Here is a 23,324-nt window from a genome sequence, read left to right on the forward strand (position 1 = left end):
ATGAAAATCAGCAAGTTAGGAATGTGGTCAAATATATTTCTCCAAGCCAGTTGGAAGTTCCAAGCAGGCTTTTCTAACTTCAATTTGTTTTATTTTATATCTATTTGAAAGATTTTCACACAAATGTTATTTACATTTTTAGGATACAACAAAACTGGAGCCTGTCCCTGCCCGTTTAAATCGATTATAACGTCTATAAAATAATATTTATAAGGCCTAAGGTGACATTGAATTGATTCCAGTAGATGTGGAGTTGCACAGCACGCCTTCTTTTGCACATAGACAGATCTTAATGCTTGTAAAGAGTGTGGAATGATATCTGAAAGGCATGCAAGTCTGCTAAGACTGTTACTGGCTTGTGTACTTCCAGGGTAAATCTTATATAGGCTACAGTTGGGAATGCATTCACACAAGTAGTTTAGCTTGTGTCTGGTTTTTGATGGGCAGAGACAGCAGAGCTCCCCCGCCCCCGTGTTCCTCTGAAAACACCAGCACTGTCATACCCAGGAGAGAGCCAGCCCGCAAGGGGACAGGAAGTCCAGGTCAAGGGTTAAGAGGGAGGCAGTTCATTATTTTTCTGACCTCCTGCAGAACTCAGGGTTGTGTAATCTATGGGAACTCAGCGGCAAAGACACAACAGAAGCAAGCTGAGGAAGAGTCAGGCAGGGAGAGGCATGACATTATGCTCTTAGTGGAGCATGTGACGATGCCCCGTGAACAGCAGGATGTGGAGAGAAATCATTGAATCTAATTGTGTGCCATGGGGAAAGATGGCTGCAGGGAGGAAAAGCAGGAAAGACGTGAAGGCTGGATCTGGATGGAGTTCAGCTCCGGGTTTTAAACACCACAAGGGGAAACTGATGGAAAAGTTTCTTTTTTGGAAGTGGAACCAGACAAGCATAAAGTAACGTCTGACAAAACATCATATGTATTGCATAGTGTGCCCGTGTTTTGTAAGTGAGCGCGTGTTGCCCTTTATACCCTGTTTATTTTAGGGTAGCTCATGTTACAAAGCTGGGATTTCTGGGAGAAGGAACTCCATGCATACTGATGTTGTTACGGCCGATCCACTGTACACTTCCTGGGTTCAACCTTACTGTACAGTACACGTCAACTTCCAACGACAACGCTTCAATGGGCTTACAGAGCCTCCATTATACGATTCAGTCTCTGACACATTACACCTGCTGTCATCAGTCATTTATCTGAGGGGGATATTGAATGCTCTCATGTCATAGACCCTGGAATTGAAACAATGTACATTAGAGCAACGATTCCCAACCAGAGACACTTGTTCCCCAGCAGGTACTTCTGCAGCCGAATACATGTTGCAACAGCCACTGTTATTCATGTTTTTCATTAACAACTTAAACATCCACTTTTAAAGCAATTCTAATTAAAAATTCAGGGTGTGTGTGAGTGAATCCAACGGGGATGTTGGGTTTGTATCACGAGAGAAGGTTGAGAGGACATGATTTCCAAATGGATATGTGGTTCTCCACTGGAGGGATTGTTTTGCTGGTGGTGTTGAACTGAATCATAAAACTGTTATAAAAATGTAGGTAAGCTTTTGTTACCTACACATTGAAGCCAATTTACCCATGTGTTGTCTTCCCATCAACATTGAAAATCAACACTTTTGTTTTTTTGTCGATGGTTTTAAATTTTCTTACGTCTTTGTCCCTTATTTCATCACTTTTGATGCTTTTGTGTGATGTTTGTAATGCCATTAACTTTAGTTTTACAGTTATTTTTTGAATTTATGGTCAAACTAACCTCATTTATAGGAAATTTATACCTAATGTTTGAGTTAGGAAAGCAGAAATTAGGAATTATTTAGACATTAAAGGAATGTACTGTGTGTTGATGGATAATCACAGACTGGAATATGTCAACTTTTACTCAATACTATTTCAAAACCACTTCACTTTTTTTCCAAATACTATAAAATTGAATAAGACACCCCAAAATGAATGAAAGATCTGTACTTGCCAAAGAGCGTTGTGTGGAATCAATCATGTTATTTTGGGTAATTACAAATGGATAGGTTAAGCAAAACATTGATGTAGGAAAACGGGTCAATTTGACCCGAGGACAACATGAGGGTTAGATAATCTGAACTAATCATATACTCTTTACTCTTTCAGAAAACAGGATGTCGACGCTACCATCAGAAAACAGCATTGAAGAGGCCTGCAGTCGCAGCTTCTGGATGGTAAGACTGAGTGTATCCTGGGTGTGTGTGTGTGTGTGTCTCTGTCTGTTTGTCTTCCGAGAGAGAGAAAAAGACAGATCCACAAAATAGCTTTTCCCCTGCAAGTCTCACTGACCTTCCTGTCAAAACAGACTAAATTGTTTTGTCGTTCAGGCTACGTATCAGTGCAAACAAGGCCGTGCTTTCATATTTAAATGTGAATAGGAACCGTTGTAGAGTCGGAATAGCCTTGCTTGGGTTAACTGCGCTCCGGGAAGGTTTTTGTGATAGTGCTCAGCTCATTAGGTATTTGGTTGTCTATGTTTGCTCGACACAGTAGACTGTGTAGTACTGAGGTCATGTCTATTGGGATCCAGGACACTTTTTTTTTTTTCCATTTTAAATGCAACATCCTTATTCTGGTTAAAGCAAACTGCTGCATGCTGTTTTTATTTGTAGTGTCTCCTGCTGGATAAGGAAAAGTAGTCATGTGACGAGATGAGAGATCTTTTTTCTGGTAGTACAAAGTGACTTGAAGGAAACGTTTGATGACTTCCTGAAGTCTTTGCTGAAGTCAAATGTTGATAAGTGAGATTTAAAATTTGCCAGTATAGGTGAAATTGTTACTTTTAGATAGAGCAAGGCTAGCTGTTCCCTCTGTTTTTAGTCTGTGCTAAGCTAAGACATGGGAGTGGAACTGATCTTCTCATCTAATTAAGGCTGTTTCCCAAAATGTAAACTATTCTCTTAAATAAGATCTCAACCATGTTGCATAAAGCAACAGATGAAAGATAAAGATGCCACATATATAAAAGGTACCACATATTTCAGAATGTAGTAAGTAAGTGACCCACACAGGGAACTTTACTTGCAGAACAAAGACTGCTGAGTGCAAAACCAGTACCAAGTTCAAGTCAAGTCAATTTTGTTTGGACAGCCCAATATCACAAATCGGGTGCGTTACAACATGTACCGCATATGACACCCTCTGTTCTTTTCAACTGTCACTTCGGATAAGGAAAAACTCAAACAAACCCATTTAAGGGGGGGGGGAGTGAGGAGGGATCCCTCTCCCTGGACAGACAGACAAGAAATACATGTTGAATGCACAGAATAAACCAACATAATGAAATTACGGTACAGATGATCCATATGACAAAATGATACCCTGAGAGCAGAATCTCTCACAAGATACTGTTCTTATAAGAGATGACGGCTTTCACTCATAACTCGAACCTAGACAAAATAAATTATAGAGGTAAAAATACATCATTATGAAATAAATAGGTGACACAGTAAATAAAGAGTGCATGCATATATCACTTTTCATCAATAAACAATAATTCCCACAGTGTCACCAGTAATGCTTCATTGAGTAATTCACAAGACGTAATAACACGTGATGAATTACACTTACAGTAAAGTGTATCATACATTTTAAGAAATGATTCAGCACCCGTGACCAACATCAAACTTGTCTTGAACTGCTCTGCCCCAGGCTCCTAGGCTTTGAAGCCAACTCAACATAGCAACCAAACAGTGGAATTACAACTTCCGTGTCTGTCACGTGATGTCGTCTGAAAAGATAATGTTTTGGCAATTTCAGGCCATTATTCCTGTAGGAGAGCTTTGACTTGAGAGAGAGGAGGAATGACATGCAGCAAAGGGCCGCGGGTCAGACTCGTAACCTCTATATATGACCTCTCTGTATGACCTCTATATGTGGGCGTCTGGTCTGCAGGTGAGCAAACCAGGCTTCCGAAAAACAACAACATAGACTTACATAGCGAAAGACGCGTTTGTAGATCAGTGGATACCCTTTTTTAAACGTCTCTACCCTGCGAAATGACTCGTTTTGCTGTCAGAATTTGGTCCATTTAGTGCAATAACATTTGGAAAGTCCTGAAGAGCCGTGAAATTAAACCATTTAATCCCCATTCAAGTTAGCAGGCCGCTATAGATCACCCAGGTCTTTTTATTCACAGAAGTTATACTTTTTTTGGCTTCATGCACCCTTGAACTCTCATAGGATTGAACAAGGCTCCGCCTCAAACGCTGTATACAGTTATTGTAATTCATCCATGCTCTGCACTCTGTTTACAGGACGCAGTCGTGTTTTGTCACAACGTTTTAAAGCTGTAAACACTTCTGACATTCAAAGTGCCCGACTATCTAATTTGAGTGTGCTACCGCTTTAATACTGGCTTGTCTCCCGCTGGCCTCAATGTGCTGTACCACTTTCATCTCTCCCCTCCTGTAATTTTGGCAGCCTCCTGTTGTGTTGGATGTGTTTCCAGGCCAGTTCTGGTCTGTGTCATCCTGCCGCCTTGCTCAAGAGCCGTCTGTCATTATACTGCAACTTAAGCTCTTTTGTTTTGGATTTGCAAAGTCACCACCACTTAAAGATATTTGCAAACACGGTGCATTCTGTAAAGTATACAAGTGTACTATTCATACTACTACACATGCTGCAGTGATGCCTCGGACCATATCACACTACTACTGTCCTCTTTACTCACTACTGATTATATAGAGGCATTCTGTGAACCATGTCTCTAAACACGTCCTTTTGCTGTTTCTACGTATAAAAAAGGTTGTTTTTTAAAATCTCTGACTCAGACATAGCCTCTTCATTTTTTTAAGACAAAAACTTCCGGCTTGTCTTTAAATCTGTTGAATGCTTTGAAGTGTCTCATGAAATGGATCCATTTTGTTTTGTATTGATCTATATTTGGTTTAAAAGCACTTTGGAAGGACATACATACACTACCGGTCAAAAGTTTGTTTCAGTTTAGAAATTCCCATTGCATTCCATTATAGACAGAATACCAGCTGAGATCAGTTGCATTGTTTTTCTAACCAGGGCAGAAGTTTTCAGATTACATCATGTGCTTAGATAATTGCAAAAGGGTTCTCCAATGTTTTCTCAGTTAGTTTTTTAAAATGATATCAGATTAGTGAACAGAATTAGCCTTTGGAACATTGGATGAATGGTTGCTGATAATGGGCAATGTAGATATTGCATTAAAGATCAGCCCCCCCACTCAGATCAGCTGGTATTCTGTCAATAATGGAGTGGTATTGAAATGTGAAACCCCAAACATTTGACCGGTAGTGTGCATAAAAGCTGGCATGCATATATTTTAAATTTCTAGTATTTTTACTTCCATTATTGTAATACTGCTACAACTCATTCAAATCACCCAATCAAATCAATAATACACTGCTGCCATTGTTTCTTCCACCACTTGTACTATACCTGCTACTAGGGCTAGACTATATCAATAGTTTTACTGCAACCATTAATAGCTTGATACTGTTGCTGATGCTGTGCTATTCTGCACATGGTTCTCACCCCTCTTTCTGTGCACCGACACGCTTTATACTCCAGGATAGGATCCATTATATTCATGAAATGGGATTTTTCAGTGGAGGACCGTGGCCATTTTCTTTGATACTGCGTTTTGTTGCTTGGGCAGATTCTCTAGTAGCGGATTTTCATCTGCCACAGAGATTGGCCAACTGGGTCTCTGCAGCATTGCCGTTGGCCTCAAACTGGATTCCTCAGCTGTTTCTGTTTAATTCTCAGACGAGTTAGGAGAGTCTGTACAAACCACAACAGAGGCAGAAAGAAAGAAAGTAAGGAAGAAGGAGAGAGAGAGAAACAGGGGGGCCACTGATGAGAATCCCCCCAATTGATTCTGATTAGAGTAAAAGAAAACCAGTGTTTCATTAAAAGCACATTTAAGTGCATTCTGTGAAGGCTGTTAGTATGAAAATAAATCACTTTTACAGCTGTAAGTGGAGGTTCTCATACATAGGTTCTAACTTCTAAGTATTTTAAATTAATTGACGACCGGGTTGACACACCAGGTAGCAAATGAAAGCAAAAAATATGTGTTTAAAAGGGATGTCTTAAAAGTGGGAATGGACACAAAAATGATTCATATAGGAAACATACTATCACAACAATGCATTTACAACAAAGCAGAAACACTAGTAGCTTGAAATTTAAAATATGCAATATTGAATTGGGAAATGTTAAACTTTATATTTTAGTGTAGATGTCCTACATATTTGATTAGTCTATCTAAAGCTACCTGCAGCAAAAAAAACTACCGCATATTTGTCTGCTAGCATTAACTACATGCTTTGACATAGAGACTTAACTGCTTGACCTTTCTGATGCACCATTTAATTAACGACTAATAAAGAGTCCCATTAGGATCGAAGAATTTGTCAATTAGTTGTAATTCTTTTTAAATTTAGGTCTTTGGTTGCATACTCTGACAAAAGGTCTGCTGGTAGTTGAGAGTGGGCAACTCTGAAGAGTGAAATATCATCTTGCAGAGAAAAAAGAAAAGTAAGAGCATTGTGTCTTATATTATCAAAAAGCATCAAGGAACTGAGAAAATCACTTATAAGACATTATTAGACCCGTTTGACGATGGTAACCATCTGCCGTGAGAAAATTCTGCTTACTTATTATGAATTGATCTGATGGTATTTATAATAAATGCATTGCCTCAGATGACTTAACACAACATGACAACATATATGGTGCCCAGAAACTTTCAACCAGCTGTCTAAATGTGTCAGTGACAAACAGATAGGGTCTGACGGAAAGTGAAAAAGAGAGTAGGAGTGAGCGCTGAGTAGGAGCTGACGGCAGCTGCCAGGAAAATTGCAGAGAGAGTTCCAAATACCACATTCACAAACAACACATTTGCTTCAGATATGTTATTACTCTCAGGATCTTGCCTTCTGCTGCCCTCTTGTCCTCCCTCATGTCCACTGACCACACCCAGCATTACAGTTTACCACAGGAAACCTAATGCGTGTAAAGAGTTACTTGTGGCACCTGGTGGTTGACCTTAGATGGCTGCAGCAGTGTCACAGCTGTAAAAGGAGATGAGGATGCAGACTGGATCTTATTAAGACTAACTGACCAGGGAATGTGATACAGACCAATAGTGACTGTTTTATGTTCAACAGGCAGCAGTTGTCATAGTAGAAGGGTGTAACTAACGACTGATTAATAATTTCATTTAGCTGTGCTGTGAGTTCAAGGATTTATACATGCTGTTTAACTGGCACGACTGACTGGGACACCTAAATGGAACAGAGCAATCGTTAAAGGAATAGCTTAACATTTCACAAAATACCGACCCGTCTCACTCCGAATTCTTAAAATACCTGGACAATGGCATTCAGTGGTTGTCAACATCTGATACAACGAAAAATGTGCCCTTCTGCGTGTTTATGGAACGCACCACAGAGAGCAGCAGCTACACAGGGTTTAGCGAGTAGTATGTAATGCCGAAATTCCGCTTAGTGAGGCTGGCGTGGGGGATGGGTCAAACACAGGTCTTACACCCAGGAGAGCAAGGATCGTGTTCCGCGTGTTTCCTAAAGCCGCTTTCTTCTTTAACCGTCCCCTTATTCTCACATGTCTAGCGTAAGCCCACCCATGACCTTTTTCTAAACTAAACCGGCCTGTTCCCGTGTGTCATAGAAGCATAAGCGTCAAAAGGGTCACCAATTGTCCCAACCAAGCGTGTTTAGATAGGATGCCAATAGGACACCAAAGGGACGCCAATAGTCCCAACCAAGCGTGTTGAGACAGGGCGGTAATAGGACACCACTAGTCCCGACCAAGTGCATTTAGATAAGACACTAAAGGAGACTTTTAGCAGCAACAAAAAACGACAAAGGCACCTGACCAAGCATCCGTATTTTACAATATGGAAGTGACAATGTGTTGGAAATACGCTTATTCAGTTTCTTGTTGAGTGTTTGATGAGAAGATTAATATCACTCTCACATCTGAACAGTAAATATGTAGCTGGAGCCGGCAGCCTGTCAAATTAGCTTATCGTAAAGAATGGAAACAGAGAACAGTTGCCAGACTTCCAGAAAAGACTACAGAGAATTACTGCACCTGTCACATAACCGAAAAAAACAGAAAATTTAATTTTTGCCCTTCAGTTTTTGTACGGATCACACAAACGAGATGTGCCATGGTGTTCCTCAAGTGTCTGTGCTTGGACCAATTCTATTCAGGTTCTTTCTGAGGTTTTTGCCTGTTGAAAGGAAATTCTTCTCACCCCTGTCACACCAAATGCATGCTCTTGTGGCAATTGTTAGGTTTCTGTAAATTATAGAATAAAATGTCAAGAGATAATGTTTGTTACGATCTGATACTATAAATATATAAATGTATGCATTTAATTGAATTGGAAATTATAATAAAAGGACTGCTGCATCTAATCATAACAGTAAATTAATTTGTAGTACTTTTAGTACTGGTGGCAGTTGTGGTTGTAGTAGCAGTACATGTTGTACTTTATTTCAATTATACTATTATTATATTATTAGTAGAAATAAAAGTAGTAGTCACGGTACTGACATTAATGTTAACAGTATAGTAGCAGTAGTAGTATAAGTAGCAGTAGCTGTAGACAAGAGTAGAGGAGTCATTCTGGCTTGAACAGTTTCATTGTTTCTAAATTAATTTGTCTGAATCAGTTTATTGCTGCATGTTGTTAGCAATAAACTTCATTGCTACTCCGCCAGGATTAAACTGCGAGCAGATGTACAATTTTGTATTCACTGGCATTTAAATTTAAAAAGGTAAAACTACAAAGAAACATTAAAAGCCTGTTTTGAACATTGGCAAAACATCTTTTGGCATTTTTTCAATCCCCCCCAAAATGATTAAGCTGTTGGATATTAACATCAGGATTTAAAGCACTAAGTCCATTAAATCTCCCTGTTTATTTTGTGTGAACAGTAGATCTTCCTCTCTCTTTGTGTCCTGGCAGCCTGGGAACTATCAGCCCACTGTGAAGCGAACAGAAGATGCCTTCCAGGCCTGTAATGACATAGTGGCATGTTTCCAAGAGAGAGCTCGCGTGGAGAGGCAGTACGCTCAGCAGCTCAGTGAATGGAGCAACAAGTGGAAGCCAGTAGTGGACTCCAGTAAGTACTGTAGCTGCAACCCCAGATTTTGTCTACACAGCATGTAAAATGTTATCAATTAATATGATGAGAGATTGTAATAGATACCTTCTAGTTTTGATTGGTTCTGAAATGTAAACTTTGGCTGGTCATCCAAATTGTTTCTAAAGTATGTAGAACATTGAGTAATTTGGGATTGCCTGGTCTCCATCCTCCTCTCCCAGGTCCTTTATACGGATCTCTTCTGAAGGCTTGGCAGTGTTTTCTGTCCTCTGCTGACCGGCTGGCCTCTTTACATGCCTCCATCTGCCGCTCGTTGGTGTCGGAGGATGGCGACCGGGTCAGGACCTGGCAGAAAGACACCTTCCACAAGAAGTTATTTCGAGGCTTTAAGGAGTCCCAGGACATTGAGACGGGCTTCACACGTGCTCAGAAGCCGTGGGCCAAACGGCTTAAAAAGGTCAGAGTTTTTCAGATTCAACAGCCAGGTTCAGTGTTATACTAATGATTTAGTCTGAAATTGTGATATAAAAAATAATTCAGGCTTCACTTCTGGATGACAGAGCCACATTTAAAGATGTAAATTCCTGATAAACCTGCAGTGCACCTATCTACCTACTATGTCTGTTACAGCATTTATATCTGCTCTGTAGACTGTCCTGTGTTCTCCTTTGAGAATACGTCACAGACCAAAGAGGAAACAAATGATTGTGTCCCCTGGTTTGGCATCAGTTTGACAGAAGAACTGTTAGGACCAAAGACAAAAATAAAAATGTATAATTTAGATTGAGAATAATTGCATTAATGTGCGCATAAAGTTGCAGCAGCAGACCCTGTTGTCAAAGAGGAAATGACTGACACACAATACTCTATGTATACTAAAATATACGTTATACATAACAGCACTATCTGGAAGATGAAATACTTTGAAAACTTTATCTTGATTACATTAAATCATGTCTAAATAAGTAACGATGAAATAATAAGCATAGATTCACAATCTGTGCTTCTCTGTGATTTGAGAGCAGCTAAGGACAAGACATCCATCAAAAGCAGAATAACATATTTTCTTAGTAAAATCAATACTTCATATATGCAACATCACAAAGGGTTACTCATTAAGTAAATCGATTCAGTCTATATTTAGACCACAGAGAACTAATGCACCATTATTGCATTCTGGGTATCAGCAACACGCTGTTCAAAGCAAGGTGCATCACAGTTTTCCAAATTATCTTTACAGGTTGAATTGCTTTTGAACGGATGAGATTGTTTATGGTGTCACGAAAACTCAAACGTGTAGACAGACACACCTTCCTTTGTCTTGAATTTTCCTTATCCATCCACAGCTGTAGATAATGAGGTGTGTTTTGGTTCATCCACAGCTGGATAAAGCCAGAAGGGCGTACCACAAAGTGAGCCGTAAGGAGCAGGCAGCCAGGGAAAGAGAGGAACACGCTCAGGGGAACCCGGATGTCGCCATCGACAAACAGAAGAAGATCCTGGAGGAGAGAGAGCTGGCTCAACAGGAGGCAGAGAAGGTAAGCAACATGCCATTTCCATCGGGGTTTAATGATCTGTTCCATCAATTAATCTGCAAACTTGAATTGTTGAAATGATTAAAGGCACTCTGTAGAGTTTTCGTGAGTGGGTCTCTGTCGTGGCAATTTTGTAATCCCACTCTGACAAAAGAGAACGAGACAAGAGTCTTTTACAGTATTGTCAGAGCATGGAACACAAGACAAAGATTAGTTTGTAATGTACACTACGATGGGAAACTGCTGTCTGCTTGTTTTTTTTGTCATTATCATACATGCCTTTGTTCTCAAGACAAAGTTCTCATGAGAGCTCCGGATCTTCTGATGACATACAGGCAGCCAGCATTGCAATCAGGAATTGGCATGATCAAACACAAGGGGACGTTCACACAATTTCTCTTACAGTCTTTTAGTTGTTTGTATCTGTACACACACAAGTTCACAATGATGCAACACACCTTCCCACTGGCTGTTTAGGGCTATTTCACGGACCAACAGTCTGTGGCGCCAAGAAACCTACAAGCAATGCCAACAAAATGTCATATTAATGTCCAAGCATGTTCCTTGTAAGTGTTCCTTACTTGACAACACACCTATTTCTAAATTCTGAAAAGGCAGGGAAGAACAAGCAAAAATTAATGTAAACTATTCAGTGTATTGGGAGGAAAAGGTGGTTTGTGTGGAACATTTTAATTCAGATTTCAAGTGAATTTCCAAGCAAATTTGTTTTATTTGAGTTCTTTTAGATGGTGCTTGTTTTGATTTTTCAAACTCCTGTATTCAAAATCAGTTGTCAGTCTAGTTTTAGTTCAACCTTTGTCTTGGGTTAGGGTTTGGGTATGACTATGTTACAATGAGAGTCAATGAATACCTGAGCAGTGTGTGAAAGTGTGTCTAAATGTTTACAGGTTCGGGCCCGCTATGAAAAAGTCCTTGAGGAGGTGAACCGCTACGCTCCACGCTACATGGAGGAGATGGAGTCCATCTTTGACCAATCGCAGGATGAGGAGCGCAAGAGGATTGTCTTCCTCAAGCAGGCCTTCCTCTCCATCCACAAACACCTGGACATTACCAACAACGAGAGGTGAACCACAACATGTATATGTTGGTTGTTAAGTTGTAAGTTAGTGTATGTGCTAAATATGACGTATATCAATATGTGTGGTGGTAAAACAGCGGTGTCTTTAATGCAACGCATGTAATTGAGCCCTTATTTAAAGTTGTTCCACTACAAAGGGCATATGAATGTTCTCAATAAAGGAAATATTAGTAAAGACAGCAACTTAATTACTTTATGAAATATGCAGAGGCCACGGGGGGGATATAGGGTAGATGAGAGAAATTATATACTCTACTAATCTGCTTAAGTTTTGGGTACCACTTTGCTTAAAATTCCCTGAATGGCAGAACAAGTTGATTATGTGCCAATTATACGTTTCAATACACTAAGGTTACAGAATAAGCATCAGCTGGTTAAATTAAAATGAATACCCTGCTATTAAATATGCAGCTTCCCCAAAAAATATTCATCCTACCACATTCCTGCATGTTGTGTTGATGGCTCATTGTAAAACCTTATGTGCACCACTTATAGTAGATTGTCATGATTTTTCTGTCTTAGGCCGATTGGCTGATGTTTTTATATAGAAAATAACATTGTTAACAAACTGACAGCCGAAATGTGAACCATATTTAAAATTGGCTTGTAGCTTCTTTATTCTGTTTCTTTTTTTGGGGTCACTTAACACCTGTGTTTGGAGAGTCAACATATTCACCATTAGAGTTTAAAGTGGGCAGCATTCTTTTTTAAACTAGATTAAACTAATGTTGCTGGTTTATGCCATTCTCTTTAAATGTAAGTTTAAGTGCAATCCCTGAAAGGGTTTGAAGTGGGTGTTGAAATGTAAAAGTGGAAATGTTAATAGAATGAGTTGAAGTGTAACAGTGGAAATTTTGCAGGTTTAAGCCTTGTGGGCCGTAGTTAAAGGTGCAGTAGGCAAGACTTTCTGTCGTATTTGCTGAAACTGACCCTATTTTTGAGTAGAACTACATGAAGCAGGTTTAAAAAAAAAAAAAAATCTGGCTGCTCTGGCAACACCCACAGCCTGTAGTGCAATTTGCACAAATCCACAGCTCCCTGTTCAGATGCACCAATCAACCCCCCACCAATCAAGGGGGGGTCTCTAACTTCTTGTCAATCACTGCTCATGCACACGTAATCATTCACCCTTGTGGGGGGAGGGCCCTAGGAGACCGTTTTGGGCTTTAGCAGAAAGGGGGGAGGGACTGAGAAGTTGTTGATGTTCTAATTTTTGGGCTAAATCCTGGAGCTTTGCAGTCCTACCTACAGCACCTTTAAAATGTAAGTTTATATGGAACTACTGAAAGAGCTAACAGTTGTATAGCAAGAGCTGAAAGCGATTGAAAAGCAGCTGAAATGTCAGTCAATGTCTAAGCTATAAAAGCAGTTGTAGTGTTACTGAAGTAAAAGGGGTTTGATAATAACTGGTGCAGTGGCCATTCAGAATGTGTCTGTTCAGAACAGGCTGATTGATTGGCCTCTGCTATCGCTAGTTACAGCTTTCTCAGGCCCAGCTCATCCAAACAACTCAACAACACACTTGACACTGAGCTTCACTGGGTACTCCTGAGCAATACACCTGCCAAGCTGTTTACCATAGCAATGCTAGAGGGCATTTTCTAACAGCTAGCTATTTGGAACCAAGCAATTTTCAGGAACTAAAACACGCATTCCAAAAGTTAAATAGCTAATTGCTTAGCAAATTTGAGTTTGCTACAATGTAATTTCTCCACTTTCGATGATCTTTCTTTCTTCATCTATTCTTGAATGTATCCTTCTGTATAGAGCAACAGAGAGCAAGCTGTAGCTACCCAGCATGCCGTTGATAAGAGTCCCCTCTCAATACACTACATAGTGTGTACATAAGCAGTGGTAAATAAAGTTAGCAGCAAAATCATTGGGATTCAGCAGATGACACCAACTGATCTGTACAATAGACATGTGCTTAAAAAGGCAGAATCCATCATGTCCGATAGTTCTCACCCCCTGAATGCAGAATTTAAATTGCTGCCCTCTGGCTCCTGCTTAAGTCAGCCACCAGCCAAAACAAATAGATTTAAATTCTCTTTCATACCCTCTGCTATCTCTCTGCTTAACTCTGTAAAGAATAGGTAACGTCTGAACATAAGGCACACTTGGACTTAAACTTTTAATGTTGTGGTATTTATTTCCCCATTTTGTCTGATCCTGTATTTTGAATCGATGTCGTCTTTGTTGTCATGTACTGAATGCCAACTTCTTTTCTACTGCAGTAAAACTGATCGCCCTTTGGGGACAAATACAGGTCTTGAACTTGAACTTGAATAACACACTACTAAAATTATATGTCTTGTCGATCTCAAGAGCTTGCACTCAACACTGCACTTCCTTGGATCCTCAATAGTACACCCAACAAGTGTGAAGTCAATCAGATGAAGGATTTTCAAGAAAATCAAGGATAGGCATATAGACAGAGAGTCCTTCTGTTTTAGTTAGATTTGAAGAGTAAGAGAAAAAGTTAGTTAAAGATCCCATGACATGGTGTTCTTTGGATGCTTTTATATAGATCTTAGTGGTCCCCTAATACCACATCTGAAGTCTGTTTCCCAAAATTCAGCCTTGGTGCAGAATTACATTCACTAGAGCCAGTCCCACAATGGGTTTTCCTTAGTGTGTGCCATTTCTGAGTCTGTAGCTTTTGAAGAGGAGGAGGGTGGGGGCAAGGTGGTGGCCAGGGGTGTGGCCTTGACCCTTGACCCACAGCCACTTTGCTCGTTTGAAAGCCATGATGTCTCTCTCTCATGAGTGGGCCAAATTCTCTGGACAGGCAAAGCAGAGAAAGGGGAGGTAACCTTGCTACTTATGACCTCATAAGGGGCAAGATACCAAATCAGCCCACCTGGCTCGGTTAAAGGACCATAGGCAGGCTGGGGGAACTCATATTAATGTTGAAAAACCTCCTAATGTGAAATTTTCATGCCAAATGTTCTTGCCATGGGATCTTTAATGTGTGTGCAGTGTAAATAATTCATGCTTCAGTTGATATGTACACAGTGACAGCAGTGCAGTTAAAAAGTAAGAATTAGTTGAATTGTCACTTGCTGTGTAGACGGTGGAAGCAGCTGAAATGTTAGTTGAAGTTTTTTGAAATAGGTAATGGGTAACAGCTCTGTATTGTTTGGATCAGTATATCTAGTGCAGCTCTGCATTGGTTTGTCTCCGCTAAAACATGTATCAATCTCAATTTAAGTTCTCTTATTTACTCTCCACCACTTATTTAGCGTGAGGGCCGTGTACAATGAACTCCACAACACACTGATGGCCATCGATGAGCATGAGGATCTTCGCTGGTGGAAAAACACCTACGGGCCCGGCATGCCCACCGACTGGCCTCACTTTCAGGTACCTACGTTTTTGTCCATTTCCAACCATTTCTATTACCCAAATCGATGCAAAGTACAATTCTTTGCAGTCTGTTTTTTAGGAATGGACGCCCGAGAAGAAAACCAAAAAAGGGAAGAAAAAAGTAGAAAAGAAAGGAACAATAGAGAGAAGGTGAGTACCTATATACCCAAAGGAAATTGTTCAATGCAGGATGTGTTTTTACTGTGATCTGATCGGAGCTGTTGGTGTTTGGCTGATCAAATCTGTCTCTTCTTTTTTCCTTTCTGTCTCTTTCTCTTCCTCTAGTGTGATGATTGGAGGAGTGAGAGTAAGAGCTCTGTATGATTACGTTGGCCAGGAGACAGATGAGCTGTCATTTAAAGCAGGTAAACACACACATATCAGCCTGAAAAACTTCCTGAACTGCACAGTGTATCACATAAATTACAAACACAATTAAGAATTATTGTGTAAAATGATTTAATAAAATGTAAATTGGCATACTATCTATTTATATTTCAACTGTGTCATTTTTGTCCATTCAACTAAGTTTTTAGTGTTTTTAGAGCTGAAACTATTAGTGGAACAATCAAGTAACAATTTTGATAATTATATAAAGTCATTTTTTTGCCAAAAATTGACTGGTTACAACTTCTAACATGTGAATAGTTGTCTACTATAATAATAAATGTAATGTCTTTGGGACAAAACAAGCAATCTGAAGACATCGACCTGAGCATTGGGACACTTTGATGTCATTGTTTTATAGAAAAAAACGTTATTTTAGATAATAATCAGCTGTTTAATCGAGAGGGAAAATAATTTTTTTATTCCGTCTCCCTGCAGGTGAGGAGTTTTTGAAGATCGAGGATGAGGATGATCAGGGCTGGTGTCGGGGAATGAAGGATGGCGGGTGTGAGGGGCTTTACCCAGCCAACTATGTTGAGGTGGTGTAGTGCATCTAAACAAAAAATTAAAAGATCTTGTTACATCATGTGCTTCGTTTCAATGTGGAAGTCTCAACCTGGTTTAACGATTAAATGTCAAAAACATAAAACCAATGCTGTAAAGAAAAACGCTAAGTAGCTGTTCGCCAAAGATCTGGTCTGTGTTGAGTGTATGAACTTAAGCACAGAGGATATTTAAGCATACAGAGATTTTTTTTTTTTTTTTAACTATCCAGGTTGTGTAATCGCTTGAAGGATTTTGAGAAATGTTTTAATATATACAGTATGCATAGACCACTTGTATTGAAGCCATATAATAAACAGTGCTTTAATGAAAACATGCTCTTATATAATGAGCCATTTGGTGCTGAAATTGCATTACAGGACAGTTATTTTTCTTAAGCTGTCTTTTTTTTTTTACATTTTGCACCTCGACACATTTCTATTAAAATGCTCACAAAGCCTCTCAACATATGAAGAAAGTGACGCTAATACTGTGATTAGAATTAATCCAAAACAGAAGTGGAGTCAGCTTTATGGAAGTAGATAATCTGTTTTCTCTTCTGTTTTTTTGTAGTTTAAAAGGAACAAGTCAACACTTGGGAATATGGTTGTTTGCTCTCAAATGCACAAGGAAATGGGAAGATTGACATTAGTTTCATCTCTGTACAGGGGGAAGTGCTAGCCTAGCAGCATCAACACACATTCCAGGAATGTCTTATTTTGCATCTTGTTCACCTAAAGCAACTAAAATCAATATATTAACACGTGATGTTATGACACATGCGTGAAAGGTTTCTGAACTGCCAAAATGACCCGGAGACTGCATGCAACATCTCAGATGTCCTTATGAAGAAAACTTATGAAGAAACCTTTTTTATGTTGGAAGAGTCAATGGTATAAGGACTCAGAGGTACTTCTATTAGGGAAACGGTACCCCACTTTAGGTTGTGGGCTTCTTTGCCTCCACTGAAAACATTATGCTCTTACAGTAGGGCACCTTGTTGTGCATTATCACTGAAGATATGTTTTATGTGACAGCTTTGGATTGGTTTATACGATTCTATGTTCATTACGTAAAGAAAATGCATTGTAAATGCAGTCCATATCCAGTTATTTATTTTTTGTTTTAAATGGAGCGAGGCTAGGAGCTTCTCCCTGTTTCCAGTCTTTGCACAAAACCAGGAGCCATTATCTACCAACATTTTAAAACAATCCAAAATGTTGATGTCCAAACTTATCAAAATTCTTTTGGATCATGTTAGCATCAAGATGTTTTTCCCAAACAGGGCCCAGGTCGGAACATGTCCCAGGCGTAAAGCTATTTCTGCACAGCATGTTCAGCGATGAAACTGATATTTCTGATGTTCATCACATTCTCAGTTTGACGCCAAACATTCATATTTCTTAGCATGTCAGACTGTTCCTTTAAGATAAATATGTTCTGAGGAACATGGTTTTCCTGTCTCTCTGTAATCATCTGTATGTATGACGCTCATCAAGAGCATCTTAACCAAAGTGAGGAAACAGCTTCCAGAAACTGCTGGGATTGCCTTCCCCTCGTCTTTAGCCGTCTACATTATCCGTGTATGTGCTGCGTGTCTTTGTCATGTAAAAACTATGCATTTGTCCCCGACAAAATTTTTTATCAAACCCTCAGCCTTTTGGAAATAAAATTTGAAACTGTTAAAGAAACAATGTAAATGTTATTGAATTTAGGATAAAAGAATGCATGTGTGTGTGTGTGTGTGTGAGAGAGAGTGTGACTCACTGTACATGCCATCATCCTCTGGAAGTCCTGAGGTCCTGGGTATTATTACAAGTGCAGAGCTGTCGGCTATCTCACACACACACACACACACACACACACATACACACACACACAGTCCCTTTTAAGTCTTGTGTCAGTGTCACATAAACTAAGTCGAGGTCAAATGCTGCTTTTTATCATGATGATGCCACCACAGAGTCAGATGCAGCCTGACATCAACACATGGCCATCAGCCAAGCAAACTGTCCCTCACTATTGTTTATTTTTGAGTCAGCCGATAGCTAGAAGGGCAGTTATAAATCCTGGTATATTGTTACACTCTACACAAACACACACACACACACACACACACACACACACACACTCACTCAGTTTTGTAATAAATACAAGCAGAAAGGAGTATGCATGACAGGAATGTGTTTTTCCACAGGAAAAAATGGAAATAATGATGTCACCCTGGAAGGAATTTCCTCACCTGAACAACAGATTTCTTGCTGGTAGCAGCTGTAGACTGATCTGTAATCACAAAGACGGTCTCAGCTGGGCTCTGACACACGTCCCGCGGCTGCCTATATCATATCAGACAGTACTAGCCAACCTTCAAAGGATGGAGCGGATAAATCATACTGAAAACAGATGTTTTAAAATACAATACCACGTAAAAATACTCCATCAAAAGTTAATGGTGCACTATGAGTTCCTGCATGGTTTAAGAGCAATTTCATTTTTGTCTCAAATCGTAGGTATCTCTCGCTGCCTGCCTCCTGAATAACACACCGTGAAAAAGTCCAGTCTCGGGAGACAACACAGGGGTCCTAAACGTCAAACAAACACTAGAGGCACAGGCTCTTCAGATTTTCAGCTGAAAACTTCACCAACATTGAGAATGAACTATAAGCAGTGAAAGCGAGATAGAGAAAAGCACCTGAAACCAAAAGTGAGTTGAGGTGAACGAGACAGTGGAAATGAGTCATAACTGTGTCTGTCTGCATTTTGGTGCTGAGCAGGTAGTGTAATGTGGGTAGATTCGGGTGTATTCTGCCAAAAACGACACTATGAGAGCGGTGAGAGTGAACCAAAACAATGAAGTTACCACTGGACAGCTAAACAATAAACTGAAACTCATTATAAACCACTGTAAAGCTGAGGACAGCTGCAGATTTCTCTGTAGAATCATTACCACAAGAAACCCCTTTCACACTGTCATTTGTCAGTATTATATAATAGAAAATATAAATTATATATCAGATATCAATTATAAAGTCATAGCCATTTGAAAGTGAAATGAAAATAGCAGACTGTGTTCTTTACAGATCACCCCTGGTCCATTGTTTCAATTTAGCATGCCCTGAAGACATTGAGTGATAGCTGGCTACTGTAACTGGCAGTGTCGTCCAGAATGATCCGTCAAAAAAGTTCACCAATGACTAAACCCCTCGTGACGCCTAAAAATGCACTTCAGTGAGAGGAGTGGCACAAAGGCCATAGGCAGTGGTCGACTGGCAAGTCGGAAAAAAAGTCACGTTTGTCATGTGTCATCCTTCATCTTGTTTTCAACAAGCTGAAGACTTCATTGATGGGGAATGACAAACCGAGTCCATGACCTGAGAGCTTGTTTCCCGCAGTGGAGTGGTGTGCCAGCTCTATTACAGCGTATACTGTATTTAGTTTTGGCTTTGGTCCACCGAACACTTCAACAGAGAAAAAAAAGGTTGTTATCAGCAAATACACTGACACTTGTCTTCAAAGAAGTCTTTTTTTGCCTGTGTTGTTAAGCCTTTCATGATGAAACTGACCCTCAGTCATACTTTGATAAAGTGTCAAATTAATGTAAACAAGACATAAACAACTGAAGAGAAAGTTATGAGCTGCTTCTAGACATGTTATTTGGCTGCTTCTCCTGTGGGCCACTTTAGACACAACATACAGTAGAAGAAGTTGGTAGTGCAAAATATTTGATTGCAATGGCTTTTTCTGTCACATTAGAGAAAGAGCTGAAGGGTAGCAAGTAGAACAAAATGATGAGAGCAATACTGCAAAAAAGGAGACTTTTTCCATTTGCATCATGTACCCAACTTCTTTTAGTTTTGAAATGATCTGTTGACATTTTGGCATTCTCCTCTTCTGTTCAGCTTTAGAACAAATTGGTTGCTTCTCACCAAACTCTACTCTGAACTCTGCTCATTAACATCCATTAGCTCAAGCTCATAGGTGCAATGAACACACACGCATTAACAGCCGCTTGTTTGTCAGAACAAAAATGAGCAGAAACGGCTCATTTGCATGCTAATAGCCTCATGATATTCAATTTTAAGCCACCGAGCTTCCAAATACCAACTGCTCAACAGTTTTATTGATCTCAGCGTGGTCGACATGTGGACACAAACCCTCAGTGCAGGAGTGCTGACCCCTTAAACTTGTTAATTTATCAAAGACTTCCTGATAGTTCATGATCCCAAAATATTATGTATATACGTTGACATTGCTCCTTACTGCTAATGGTCAATACATCACATTTTTTTGCGTTCTGGCACGGAAGAAAACTAGCTTGATGTTATCTTGTTCTCCAGCAGAGGGAGCTAAACAACCAGCAGCACAACCCTCAGCAGACCTGTCTTAAGGAGAAATATGCACGCTGGGGTGGCAGCATAATGGGAAAATGTCTTTATTCCCTCATCTCTCACGTGGTGACAGGCAGAACTTAAGGTTGCCATGGAGAGAGCTGCTGAAACGGGGCCATAATTAACAGAGCCACAGAACTTGGTTCAATGACTCATCACATTTTTAGAAGTTAATGAGGAAATCACATAGCTCCTCGAAGGCAAATGACTCCGTATGTGTATAATGTGTACATGTGATGAATGAATGAAGTCACATCATGAGGTGAATATTACTGTACACTGCTGCAGCTGGTCCTGCAGGGCTAGTGATGTGCATGCAATCTGCCCCCGTGCAGTCTAGCTGAGAACTGTATGTGTGTGTATATATGTGTATGTGTGTGAGAGAGAGTCTGTTTAGGGAATGATTCACCTCCTTCTCAGGGAGACACAAAACGTATGAACAGTTTCTTAGGTTGTCATACACACTCATACAGGACACTCTCCAGCTCCTTGCTCCAGATGTACTTAGACGTCTCACTTTCTCTCTCTTTTCCTCAAATCTCTCCTTTTCTCTCCATCTCTTTCCTCTTGCTCTCTATAAGTTGCCCTGGGGAGGCTCCTGTCGCAGCTCAGGGCCAACAGTTGGCCTACCCACGGGTCAAGAACACAGGAAAAGCTGCCCAACCACCTGTAGACCTGCCAAGAGCACTTAAGCACAAACCGTCTCTCACAGTTTGTCTCAAGGATTTCTGGAAAATCCCACTTGACTCTCTTGCTTAAACAACACTAAGGCCTCCTGTGGGGGATGCTCCCTCTGGAAATGCAGAGGCAAGGTAACAGTTAGAATGCCAAAGGTGCTCAAGAGCAGAGCTGGGTACCGAGAGTAAGCAGGCTTAAGGCCACCCCACAGATTGCCCTTGGCCAGGGTTGCAGCCCTCGGGCCCCATCCTACAGGGGCCAGATTCATCTGCGCCAGGCAACTGGGTCAACCCAGGAGACCGGTATGACCAGCTCATTTGGCCTCTGAATGTAAACGCATGCTTTTCTTTCTAAACTGTGCAAAAAATAATGAGCAATCAAGGAAATGGTTATTCTCGCATTTCAATTAGCCTAATTTAAGAGAGGGCAGTGGGCTACTCAGAAGAATGGCAAGCAGTACAGTGTGTATTTGTATGTATAAATAGAGAGGAGAGAGAGAGAGAGAGAGAGAGAAGAGAGAGAGAGAGAGAGAGAGAGAGAGAGAGAGACTCTCCAAGGGGTTTAGCTGAAGCACTGCATCAGCAGTCAGAATGAGAAATTAACCATTTGCTTTCTTCCCTCCACAGCCTGAAGCAGATACACAGTCTGGTCAGCATACTGGCTGCCAGAGAAGATGCAGAATCCCACAGCGTCTCCATCACTCTATCATCAATCATTCATATCGCTGTGGTCTGAATTGTTCAGTTATTGAGTTCATATATTAATACTTATCTGTGTGCTTTCTCTAAGTGTCAAATGTGGTATCTGTCCATGTTTTTTTTTTTATCGTATGGGTGTGAAGAGCAGCTGGCAGTTAAAGAGTTAAGCGTAAGTTCAGGCATCAGCTGACAGTGAGAGCCAATGGTCATGTGAGGCACTTACAGTGACAGATCCTACACAGCTCCCCCTGCTGGAACCACACCACACACACACACCCACACACACACCACACACACACCCACACCCCACACACACACACACACACACACACACACACACACACACACACACACAACACACACACACACCTCATTTGCATGGAAATGCACACACGATTCTCTCTGCAGATAACATATTCCCAGGTCATTTACCCATCTATCTCCCCTCCCTCATCCTCAAGTCTTTTCCCCTTCTCTCACTTCCTCGCTCCTCCTCTTTTCATTTCCCTCGGTCTCAGTCTGATGGCCAGAGTTAATTGGCTGCTGTCTAATTGCTGCTCATTAGCTTGTGTAACCAAACATGTGAGACGTAGCAAACAAAACCTTCCTAAGGCTCTCGTTTGGCTCTGCGCTGTGTTTTTGCAATTCCCATTCCAAGTCAACCCCCCCCCCCACTCCCTTGTGGCTTTCTGCACATTACCTGCCTTTGTTTGCCGTTTCATCTTTCCATTTGTCGCTTCACTCATCCTGCACTGCAAAAACATTTAAAAAAGGCAGCGATGAGTAAATTCAATGCCAAACCCAACAAACACAAAATCTTCCCATTTTATGATGGCATGATATAAACAAAATTGAAACCCAACAAAATTTCCATCTATTTAATGTCCAACTCTGTGTCATCTTTTGCCACTGTGGCTTCTTTTCCTGCGTATACTAATGTCCACACAAGCTCCTTCGCATACCCACAGGAAAAGGCATATGTCACACATCATGAAAATCATCATAATGCGCACAAACACCCACCCACATGTGCAGACACACATCAGAAAGGCCAGCCTCCTCGCCCACAACCGTTGGCATTTGTCAGATTCTCTACATTGGGTAATGTCCCTCCCATAAGCCCAGCCTTCTCGGCTCCCCTCCCTACTTAATCTATCTCAGAAAAACCTCAGGGGTTTAATTCCTTTCTGAAGGCAAAGTGCTTTGCTGGCATGGCAGCCAAATCCATACACAAGAAGAGCATCAAACTTTAAAGTGGACATCTCAACAGCGGAGCAGTTTAGTCGGAGTGACGTGAAATATAGACCATAGTGTGTCACTGTAGAACAAGATAAAAAGAACAGAAATTGGTCTAGAGCTGCTGCTGTCCTCGGGGGATGTGGACGACTGTGGTGAGAAACGCTGGAAAGAGTGAGCAGAATTACACAACACTTGTAAATTCACACACGTACACAGACAGACACACACACACAC

The 23,324-nt window shown here is 40.6% G+C and overlaps 1 protein-coding gene across 5 annotated transcripts in view; it reads left to right on the plus strand.

Annotated features, from left to right (window-relative positions):
- Positions 1–17,778, plus strand: part of si:ch211-51c14.1 (protein kinase C and casein kinase substrate in neurons protein 3) — an 18,893-nt gene extending 1,115 nt beyond the window's left edge. For all 5 annotated transcript variants that reach the window (XM_032537918.1, XM_032537917.1, XM_032537919.1 and 2 more), the window contains exons 2-10: positions 2,148–2,215; positions 9,019–9,175; positions 9,379–9,614; positions 10,540–10,695; positions 11,601–11,776; positions 15,034–15,154; positions 15,237–15,307; positions 15,443–15,522; positions 15,983–17,778. In XM_032537918.1, coding sequence (XP_032393809.1) covers positions 2,156–2,215; positions 9,019–9,175; positions 9,379–9,614; positions 10,540–10,695; positions 11,601–11,776; positions 15,034–15,154; positions 15,237–15,307; positions 15,443–15,522; positions 15,983–16,092 — 1,167 coding nt within the window. In that variant the 5' untranslated portion in view covers positions 2,148–2,155 and the 3' untranslated portion in view covers positions 16,093–17,778. The remainder of the gene's footprint in view (positions 1–2,147; positions 2,216–9,018; positions 9,176–9,378; positions 9,615–10,539; positions 10,696–11,600; positions 11,777–15,033; positions 15,155–15,236; positions 15,308–15,442; positions 15,523–15,982) is intronic.
- The last annotated feature ends 5,546 nt before the right edge of the window (positions 17,779–23,324 follow it).

The sequence above is a fragment of the Etheostoma spectabile genome, chromosome 15, assembly GCF_008692095.1.
Source record: "Etheostoma spectabile isolate EspeVRDwgs_2016 chromosome 15, UIUC_Espe_1.0, whole genome shotgun sequence".
Classification (NCBI taxonomy): Eukaryota; Metazoa; Chordata; class Actinopteri; order Perciformes; family Percidae; genus Etheostoma; species Etheostoma spectabile.